At 43.4% G+C, this 10,829-nt stretch overlaps 1 protein-coding gene across 1 annotated transcript in view; it reads left to right on the plus strand.

Annotated features, from left to right (window-relative positions):
- The window catches only part of rfx5 (regulatory factor X, 5), a 16,776-nt gene extending 7,446 nt beyond the window's left edge, over positions 1 to 9,330 (plus strand). The window contains 3 exon segments of the mRNA XM_054605651.1: positions 402 to 492; positions 577 to 696; positions 817 to 9,330. Coding sequence (XP_054461626.1) covers positions 402 to 492; positions 577 to 696; positions 817 to 1,968 — 1,363 coding nt within the window. The 3' untranslated portion in view covers positions 1,969 to 9,330.
- The last annotated feature ends 1,499 nt before the right edge of the window (positions 9,331 to 10,829 follow it).

Below are 10,829 nucleotides of genomic sequence, written 5' to 3' on the forward strand. Positions count from 1 at the left end.
TATTAATTGGTGGAGGAAATATTATTATCAAAAAAGACTCTGTCACAGGCAAAGTACTAATACCACACAGTAAAAATACTCTATAATGGTAAAAGTACTAATACCACACAGTAAAAATACTCTATAATGGTAAAAGTACTAATACCACACAGTAAAAATACTCTATAATGGGAAGTCCAAAAGTCAACTCTTATTAAAAAAGATGTAATCATTCACAAAATTAACTTTTTCACTGAGGTAAAAACACCAGCAGCAATCTAACAGCACCATGAGTAACTTCATTAATGCTTTAAACGTCTAAAGATAGAACTCAGTTACCGACCTGATGTCTGTTTATGTCAAAGGAGTTAACGTTTGACTCTCTTGTCTTTGTCCTGTTGTCATGTGATACATGTCCGTCTGTCTGCAGGAGGTCCAGCCAAACCTCACAAGGTCATCAAGAAAACCCCCGTCATCTCTAAAGCCGAGAGCGACGGAGCTTCTGACCACAAGGTGATCAGCTGTGAGCTTCTGATCAGCCATTGATCGCCTACTGACCATCCCTCACTGCTAATCAATACTTCTGTCTGTCCACAGAAGGAACTCGGAGACTCTTCGTCCTCGTCTTCACTGAAGTCGCCGTCTGGAGACAAATCAGCTGCAGCGGCAAAGCCTTCCTCCCTGGAGGCTCCGCCCCCCTCCTCCTCCTCCTCGGCCGTTAGTGGACACCTGGTTGTGTCTTTTTATTTGGGGATTAATGTGTTTTATTTCCACAGTTATCAATAACCTGATCAATAAGTAACCAGACTGATCAATAAGTGACTTCCTGTGCTGCAGGTGGAGGCCTTCATGAAGCAGTTACCCAGAATCCTCCCTCGGAGCTCCATCCCCGATAAGACCCAGCTCTCCGTCCGCTCCTCTCCGCCCTCGCTGGCCCCCAAAGACTCCTCCGGGGTCGGGGGGGCGGCCGGACCCGGAGGCCCGGCCAACACCGCCACCACAGCCAGCGGGGGCGGGGTTAAGGTCATCGCCATGACGACGTTGCCCCAGCCGCAGGGAGGGTCCTTCCCGGTGATGATCCTGCCTCAGGGCTGTCTGTCCTACGAGCGGGAGCAGGTCGCCCCGCCTCCTCCTCCTCTTCCTCCTCCTCCTCTTCCTCCTCCTCCTCCTCCTCAGCAGCACGCCGCTGCAGCTCCCACCTCGGTGCTGCAGAAACCACGAGGGAACGCCAACAAGCGCCCCCTGGAGGCCGTGGCGTCCGGCAGCGGCGCTGTGGGAGCGTCTGCTGCTCCTCCGGTGAAACGGAAACGTGGCCGACCGAGGAAACCCCGTCCTGAGGACGCCCCCTCCTCCCCCCCCGCCGCTCTGTCTCCCAAGCCCCCCCCACCCACCCATCATCACCTCCCTGAGCGGGGCGTCATCCAGAAAGCCTCCTCCTCCTCCTCCTCCTCCTCCTCCTCCTCGCAGCCGCTGCTGGAGCTGGTGATCCAGGACCAGCAGGGGCTGGTTCTGAGTCAGCTGCCGGCGGTGACGGATCCAAGTCACCGGCTGATGGAGCACCGCGGCGTGGTGGTGCAGTGTCAGACGGGCGCCGCCGTGGAACCGGACCGCCACGCCCGGCAGCTGCTGCTCTTCCAGAGTCTGTCGGGACGCACCCCGATGGTGGAGGTCATCCAGAAGGCCCCGAGGCCGAGCAACAACAACTCCACTCCCACTGCAGCACACCTCCACCCCCCTCCTCCTCCTCCTCCTCCTCCTCTTCCTCCTCTTCCTCCTCCTCCTCTTTCTCTTCCTCTCCCCACGCTGCACGAGGAGCGGGGGGAGGTGGAGATAACGTTGACGCCGGTGGAGCTGCACGTCAGCCCGTCCACTTCTTCCTCCTCTGTTGCTGCTCCTGCCTCCTCTTCCTCCATCTGCTCCATCACGGTGGTGCAGAGTGAGGAGGAGGAGGCAGAGAGCAGCACCTCCTCAAAGACAGAGGCGCACTAGCTCTCATCGCTCTTCCTCCTCCTCCTCTTTTTTATTCTGGATCAGCCCTCACCTACGAGACAAGCCCCGCCCCCCTTACCTCTCCTCTTCCTTATTGGTGGAAATCCCAGATTGGCGGCAGCAGAGAGCCAATCAGGAGGATACATGAAGCCAAACCCTCCTCGCTGCTCCTTCCATCATTGCACTTGTGAACAGAGCGACTCTTTAACTGCATGTCCGTCCGTGTGGCGACTGAAAGCCAGAAGAACGACTCCTCAGGGGGCCGGGCCTCAAACCTTCCTCTCTTCCCTCCTCGTATCCTCGCCTCCTTGTATCCTCGCCTCTGTGCTGAGGTTTTGGTCGTCTGCTTCAGATCAGTTGATTTAAAGGAGAATAAAAAAAAAACAGATAAAAGAACAGAGTGATACAAAGGAAGGAGGGAAGGAGACAAGTAAACAGGATTGAATCAGCCTGCAGTGGGTGAATACAGAAGGTACTACGGGTCAGAGCCTTGTGAAGGTTCTTTGTGCTAAATATGAAAAAATGACCTCTTTAACGGAGCTCCGCCTCGATTCACCTTCACTTCAGGGAGTGAAACGTAGAGAAAAAAAGATTTACGGACGCTGAGCTGCAGATTTCTAAAATATTTTCAACTGTAGTTTAACAAAAAAATATGTTTTCAAGCCTGTAAAACTGGACGGAGTCTTGAAGATGAAGTCCTGGACTGAATGTGGATCGAAGCTCTGCTCTCGTCTTCAGAGAGTTCCTCTGTTCTAAACAGTTTGTTGTGTTCGTGTTGCTTTAGTAGATATTTCTGATCGTGTGTGTGTGTGTGAGACAAACACCAAGGCTCATTAACTTACCCATCGCCCAAAAAAGATGTAAATTTAGCCACATTAATTAATTTATTCATCCCGGGTCGTCGAGGCTCAACATCAGAGAGTCGATCATTTGGAGCTTTTTGATGAAAAACTGATCGAAAACACGTTTGAAGTCGGCTGTTTGTAGTTTAAAGGCCCTATTTTCTCGTAATCTTCAGTCATTTTATATATTTATATTTTAGTGCAGACGCAAAGTTTAACGTACCAAACGTTTAGGTTCCCACTTTTCAAAACAATTTATTCTGATTAACGTGACGTCGTCGGCCAAAGATGGAAGTTAAAGGACGAGAAAAATGCAAAACAAATTTACATCTGCAAATTCAACGTTTGAGTGGTACCAAATGTTTTCTATAAAAACCCTCATCTCTTACTGTGATACTGTGATATGTAACACACTTCCTGAAGGATTTATTAAATGAATGGACCGACAAAGAAACCAGAAGGACATGTTTGTTCTAAAATCCTAAAATTCCCCCAAAAATCTCTGATGATTTAAAGATCTTCATCATGAAACCGTCCGACCCAAACTGTCCAAATATAAGCAGCCGCACAACAACTTTATGAGAATGAAATGAAACTGGACGGAGTGTAAATGAAATGAGGAAACAAAGCACACGTCAAAAACAACGACCACAGACAGACCCCACGGTGTTTTTAAGATTTGTCATTTGAGAGTAAAAAAACAAACGCACGTGTCCGACTTTTCCCGCTTTATTCGCCTCCGGGAACTCAAATGACGCTAAAGGAACGAGGATTTGTGGCGTCCGATTGCAGCGTTCGAGGTTCAAACCCCCGAGGACTCCGGCACAAAGAGCAAAGCACAAAGTTACGACCTCGTAACGCTAAAGACACGATGTATGAACGAGGGTAATGTGCAGGAAGTTAGCTTCTGTAGCACTGAGCCGCCATGATTATCCTGCTAGCTTAGCTTAGCTTAGCTGTCGTTGTATGTTGCCATGCACCCTTTGCACTAACTCTTCAACCACCTCGTCCAGAGCAGCAACGTGACGTTACCGCGTCGGAAATCTGACCTTTTTCTTTTTCCCGCCAAGGGGACGTGACGCTTCATGTTTTAATTGTTTTAACAGAAATGGGAAAAGAAATGTTAATAAACCCACAAAGATAGATAATGTAATGTGTTAATACGGTTCTCTTTACAGAGAAACATTCAGCTTAAAGGAACCTTTATGTAGAACTGTGATCTATGATTCATTATAAAAACATTCAAAGTTACAGGAAACAACAAACCAGTAAAAAAGATTTGATTTGTGTCCTCATAAAATATAAGTTAATGTCATTTGAAAAAAAGCTGCTTGTATGATTTGTGTTGAAATATTTGCTGTTTATTAACAAATCCAAACTTGAGGATGTTTTGTTCCTCCTCTTCTTCTTCGTTGGTGGAGGAGTTCCTCCCTCCGTCGTCATGGTAACGTCACCTTGCTGACATTTGTTCTTCACCTTTTTGCCAAACCGCCTCTCGCCGTGTGAGGGCGTCGTCTTCTTCTTCGTTGGTGCTATAAACCGCGGGGCCGCCTGCCCTCGCCGTTCTCCATCCTGTGATCACAGATTTGTACAAAAAGAAAAATGTTTGCGTCGACGCTCACACGTGAATGTGTGAATACAGGTGTGTGTGTGTGTGTGTGTGTGTGTGTGTGTGTGTGTGTGTGTGTGTGTGTGTGTGTGTGTGTGTGTGTGTGTGCGTGCGTGCGTGCGTGCGACTAAAGGGACGCCGAAAAGATTTCTGACTGTTAAAAACGATACCTGTTGCATGATGGGAAAGTGAGTTCAAGCACTTGTTGTTTACCATGAAGTGAGTGCAGCCTAGCTCACAGCACTACACATGGTGGATGATTAAAGGAGCACTAACGATACTAACATGTCATTTTTTATCACTAAAGTGAAGTGCCAACATGTGGAAAAACATCTGGAGCCTCCGAACTTTTTCAGACGGAGCTGAAACAAATGAAAAGTTGCACTGTTTAAAGTTAAAAACAAGAGAAAGAACCCGTGTGTTATGAATTTATTGTTATATGCATTGAGAAAACACATTTTGTCTGTAACTCTCTGCTTGCACTTGTTCTGAGCGGCGTCAGATTTATATTCAACAGGTCAGAATGTTTGAATTGTTCAGCCGAGGGTTTAAGGAGAGCAACGCTCTTTTAAAAGTTGCAGTAACTCGAAGAGATTAAACTAAACGAGACGTTTAAAGCAACATTTCACTTGATGGGCGAAAGCAACAGGAAGCACTTCTGTAGAAGGCCTCAGATGAACGAGTTCACATGACGGGGACTCTAGTCATGACTCTGACTTCAGCTGGACTTGATTTCTCTTGATGGGGGACTCGGGTCTTTACTTGGGACTAGTTTTTCATTTGGGACTTGTTGCTCTTGACTCATCTTTAATTGGGACTTGTTGATTTTAACTTGGGTCTTGACTTCTTACTTGTACTTGACTTGAGACTTGTTGGTTTTGACTCGAGTCTCCACTTGGAACTTGTACCCGATGTGGTACTTGTTGGTCTAGACTTGGGACTTGACTTGGTACCTGGTGGCCTTGAGTTGGGAGTTGGTAAATGACTTGTTCTTGACTTGGAAATGTACTTTTTTATTAATTCCAACATTGGAAAGGTGGTCTTATGGAATAAACGACGAGAACTTTCTTTGAACTTGACTCAGGACTTGGTCTTACCTTGGAACTAGATGGACTAGACTCTGGACATGTTCTTTACTTTGGGCTTGTTTTTGACTTGGTACTTGTTGGTGTTGACTTGGGACTTGGGTAAAGTACTTGCTCTTGATTTGGGAGTTGACTTTATTATTAATTCCAACATTGGAAAGGTGTTCTTCGGTACATTTACAGTAAACGACAAGCACTTCGTTTGAACTTGACGCTGAATCTTGAGTCATTGGTTTTGACGTTGGACTTGTTGCTTGTGATTCAGGTCTTAACTTAGGTCTTGCGGTTTTGACTTGTGACTTGTACTTGACAGGGGACTTGTTGATCTTGATTTGGGTTTCTACTTGGGACTAGTTCTTGACCTGGGACTTGCTGGTATTGATTCAGTTCTTGACCTGGGACTTGCTGGTATTGATTCAGTTCTTGACCTGGGACTTGCTGACCTTGATGAGCCAACATCCTTCAGTATGACGCATACCGAGACGTTACCGCTGCACGGTCAAAGACATGAGAGCAACTGTTCAGGTTGTCCAACAAGTTGCCCGGTCCTCAGCAGTCCTAAGTTGCCGTGAGGTTTAACGTTACAGGAAACTAAGATCAGATGTTTTTCAGCCCGACATCAAAGTGAAGTGAAGCTTTCAGCGTCTCAGTTGATCCAGAAGGTTCCTACTGCAGGACCTGTGGGCCAAACTGTGAATATGAAGGTTTAGAAACGACGAGGGGGAGATCTAAAATGAGCTTAATTTACGGTTCAGTGGGAGTCAGTGATTGGAGGAACCATTTTGAACCAGTTTGGGCCACTTAACTGGGCCAACTGGACCTGCTCTGAATCCTGTGGTTGAAAGTTTGGAAATTAGACTTCAAGTCTTTCTCTTCCAAGAATGCTTAAAGGAGAGTCTTTAAACGCATGAATTCCTGGTTTGGCCCAGTTTTGCTCTTTAACTGGGGGAACTGGGCTACCTGGACCTAAACCTGGACCTAAACCTGGACCGTGTTGATGTTCAAAGGAACCTGAAAGATGAGCCGCTCTGTGGGAAGTCAGTAATCGGCTCTGGAAGTTCAGCCGTGAAAGTTTAGTTCTAAAATTAGTTTGAGATTAGAGGAAGTCCAACACGCCCCAGTTTGGTCAAACTGGAATCTGTGTTAGAAGAAGCCTGGAAATTCTGCAGCAATCTGGAAGGAAAAATCCCAGTTTGGCCCACTTACTGGTCGGACTGGGCTAACTGCAGAATCTGTAGAAAAGAAGAAGAGGTCCAGTTGTTTAACAAAGTCCAGATACAAGAGTTCTAGAAATGGTTTAGATCCAGTCAGTAAAGGCAGGAAAAGTCCAGTGTGGTCCAGTGTGGTCCAGCCGGGTCCTGCATGAGGAACCCGGGTTGGAAGGTGGAGGCGGTCGGAGGAATCTTTCACTGTGGAGCCGCGTTGCTCAAAAAAAACAAAAACCAGAAACGGGTCAGATAATCAAAGATTAAAGGATCGGGATTCGGGTAGCGGTGCGTTGACCTAAAGGATCAGACTCGATGACACGGCGTTCTCTGATGTCACTTCCTGGTCTGGGTCTGTCGATGGCGCTTAAAGCTGCTACATGCGTCACTTTGAACTCAGTGATTTATTTGTTTGATCTCAGTTCATGATGGAGCTACATTGAGAGCAGCTCTAAAGATGGAACCGGTTTCATTCTCCGCCTGTAGACCTCCTGTAGACCAAAGAGAGTACACAGGAAGTTCACCTACAGAGTTGTGATACGTTTAATGCTGCGTTCACACCAAACGCAAAGCAACAATCAAACCAGACTCCATTCACAAAACAAGCATTTTAAAAGTCGCTTGCTTTTCGTTTTGAGGAGAAAACTAACAAAACATGAATTCAGACATTTTACAAATCTGCAGATATATATTCTGTAGATATTCCGGCATCCCTTTAGTCCCTTTAATGCAATTAAATCACAACTAAATGTTTGAATGTAAGTTATGCAATGCAAAGAAATGAGCTTCCTGATTGGTGTGAACACAGAACACGACGTGTTGATTTATTCTAGAAGACGTCTCTTCTGTCCTGAAGCTCTCAGACGTTTTAACCTCCGTCGAGTCACTGAGACAGTCGTCACGGTAATCAGGGGTTTTTATTGTTTTTGTTTTCAAAGTAACACAAAGAAAAACTTGAGACACTTAAATAAAGTTAATTGAAATGAGCTGGTGAAGTCTGACGAGCTGTCTGAAGGTCGAACCGAGACGTTCGTTCCACCGAGCTGATCCTGGTCAAGCACTGCAGTTATTGTGATGATGGTGATGATGATGATGATGGTGGTGATGATGATGATGATGATGGTTAACTCCCAGTCTAAACTGAAAGTAGCCCTGTTTCCTGTCAGAGACCAGTTCAGAAAAACCCTGAATTCAGTCGATTAAATTCTCCTATTCAAACTGATTGGAAGCCGTCAGAGCTCATGAACTCTGGGTAATGAAGTCCTCGGCGCTGACTGGGATTCTGACATCAAACAGCAACATTTAGAGCTTCATGCTGCCATTTTCTGTTTCCTCTGCAAAGAGAAGAATCACAATCAAGTTGTTTTCACTGAATCCTGTTGTTGATTTCTCCTTTTTGTCCTCGTTGATGTTTGTCTTTCTTACAGTTGTACAGCTTGTTGATGTGCAGATTTTATTATTATTATTATTATTACTGTTGCTACGGAGATCTTTTAAAAGTATCTTTGCTTTGTGGAAGACGTGTCGGCTTCCTGCATGTTTTTTTTCCTGTGACTGTTTTGTCTGTTTTTGTATATTATTAACTTTAAACGTTTCTTTTTCTTTCCCTGTAATCAGCTGGCGTTTTTGTGTTTTTTGCACTTTACTCCTTTGAATTAAGTAGGGGGGGGGACATCAGCTCAAAACATTAAAGGGACAGTGTGTAACATGTAAGTGGGTTTACTGGAAGATGTTCATGTTATAATCAGTGTCTAATCACCTCAATCTAAGGACCGTAGGGTTTTTGTTTGTTTTGTTTGATAAGAAAAATAAATTTCGTCTTCCACAGAGTCGGCCATCTTGAAGGTAGCGTTCCAAAACCCGGTATTAAATGGGCTGAGTGCTAACGATGTGGTGAAGTGAAGGACACTCGAGTTGACGGTTTGTTACTGTACGTGCAATAAAACATTCAGGAGTAAAACACAAAAACTTTATTGATACATCTGTGAACACGTAAACGAAAGTGAAACCTAATTTAATCAGCCACAGCTTCACGTTTACGCAAGAAACATGATCGGACGAAAGACCTTTTTAGTAAACTCCTCTGCCGACTGAGACAAAGCAGCAAGTAGGGAGCAGGAAAGAAGACAGGAGGACAGAGGACAGAAGGAGGAGGACAGGAGGACAGAGGGAGGAATGACTGATACTGACAGACGTCTGTGTTCTTCATTCTTTATTCTCTATAAACATATTTAGATATATTTTAAATATAAATTCAATCTGAATGTCATTGTTTTTAAAATCGTATAAATCTTTTTAAAAACAATCCTTCAGTCATGTAGAAGAACCGATTATTGGCGAGAGGAGCTCCGAGTTAAACTCTAAACACTAAACTGTCCCTGTAGGCCACCGTAGTTCTCTACGCTCAGAAAGGGGAGGGGCTTAGCTGAGGGGGCTTCAGTTGGTTGCAATCTGCCCCTTCACCACTAGATGTCACTAAATCCTACACACTGTCCCTTTAACTCGCCACACTAATCAGTGAAACGCACCTTTACCTTTGGGAGGGTTCTGCTCCGCCCCGTTTGTTTTCATGGAGCCTGTTTTGTTTCCCTGTTTGTTTGTTTGTTTGTTTGTTTGTTTGTTTGTTTGTTTGTTTGTTTTGTTGTGAAGAGAAGCGGAGACGTGACGGAGGACAGAAGCCAGGACGTTGATGTGAATCTATTTTCCTCCGCTGGCTGACTGGAATAAAGGACGAGACGTTCACTGGCAGAAAACAGAATCCGTTAATACGCTTCTTTTCTTCCAGTCTTCATTTTTACTTTCCTTCTCTGGCTTCGTTTCCTTGTTCTCTTTTCCTTTCCTTTCTTTTCCTCTTTCATTCACTTCTCTTCCTTTCATGTTATTTAATATCACTTTATTTTTCTTTCTCTTTCTTTCTTCTCTCTTAATTTTCATTCATGTCCTTTCCGTTTGTCTTTCATCCTTTTTTCCTTTTCCTTCCTCTTCCTTTCTTTTATTTTTCCTATTTCTTTATCTTTTCCACTTCTCCTTTCCTTCTGTCGCTTCCTTTCTTTCATTTCATTCCATTTTCCTTTTTATTTTCTCTTCATGTCCTTTCTTTCTTTCATCGTGTCCTTTCTTTCTTTAATCATTTCCTTTCTTTCTTTAATCATTTCCTTTCTTTCTTTAATCATTTCCTTTCTTTCTGTCATTTCCTTTCTTTCTGTCATTTCCTTTCCCTGTTTTTCTTCCTTTCCTTTCTTTCCTCTCTTGTTTCTCTTCATTTAATTTGACTTCATGTAACTTTGTTTTTCTTTTCCTTTAGTTTAATTTTCGTCGTCGCTTCCTTTCCTTTCTCCTCTTTTCTATTCTCTTTCTCTCTTTTCATCTCCCCTTCTTTCCTTTCCTTCTCTTCCTTAAATCTTCTCCTCTGTTGTTCCTCTGTCGACCACTGGGCGGCGCTCTTTTTAAAGTTTGAATGTTACTAAACTTCACTGTCTTTGTTTTCTGATTCAGGTCGAAGGTTTTAAATCATAATAATCACATTAATATGGAAAACAAGTTTTTATTTAGGAGTCATACCGACTACAATATTAACATAAACATATCGATAAATAAAGAGGATATACAGGAACTATATAGATATAATATCACGATGTAGTATATGATATTAATAAATAATATAACACTTACTATAATGTATTTGTAAAACATTTTTTGACTGAATAATTACTTTATATAAATAACAAATATATTTATATATATATTATTTTACTGTTATAAATTAGAATATTTTAGGTTCAAAGAAAACCTAAACCAAATAAAAATATATGTGAATCAAAGGGAATCAAAAATGATTAAAATAAAAAGATAAAATATTTAAAATAAATGACTGTGACAAAATTAAGATAAAACTGAAAATGTCTTTAAAGGAAACGTGTTTATTTTTTGAATTTATTTTTATTTAAGTGAATTAATATCAAGTATCAGTTCAGGAAATATTTCAGATAAAGTTTCGGTCCAAACTAAACCAGAACCAGAACCAGAATCTCTTCATCAAGTCAACCGAGCCGACCCGGTGACGTCTTCAAAATAAAAGCTTTGGTGAAATGACGAGGCTAAAAAGAATTTGAATCCAAGA

This window comes from Anoplopoma fimbria, chromosome 10 (genome assembly GCF_027596085.1).
Source record: "Anoplopoma fimbria isolate UVic2021 breed Golden Eagle Sablefish chromosome 10, Afim_UVic_2022, whole genome shotgun sequence".
NCBI classification, from domain to species: Eukaryota; Metazoa; Chordata; class Actinopteri; order Perciformes; family Anoplopomatidae; genus Anoplopoma; species Anoplopoma fimbria.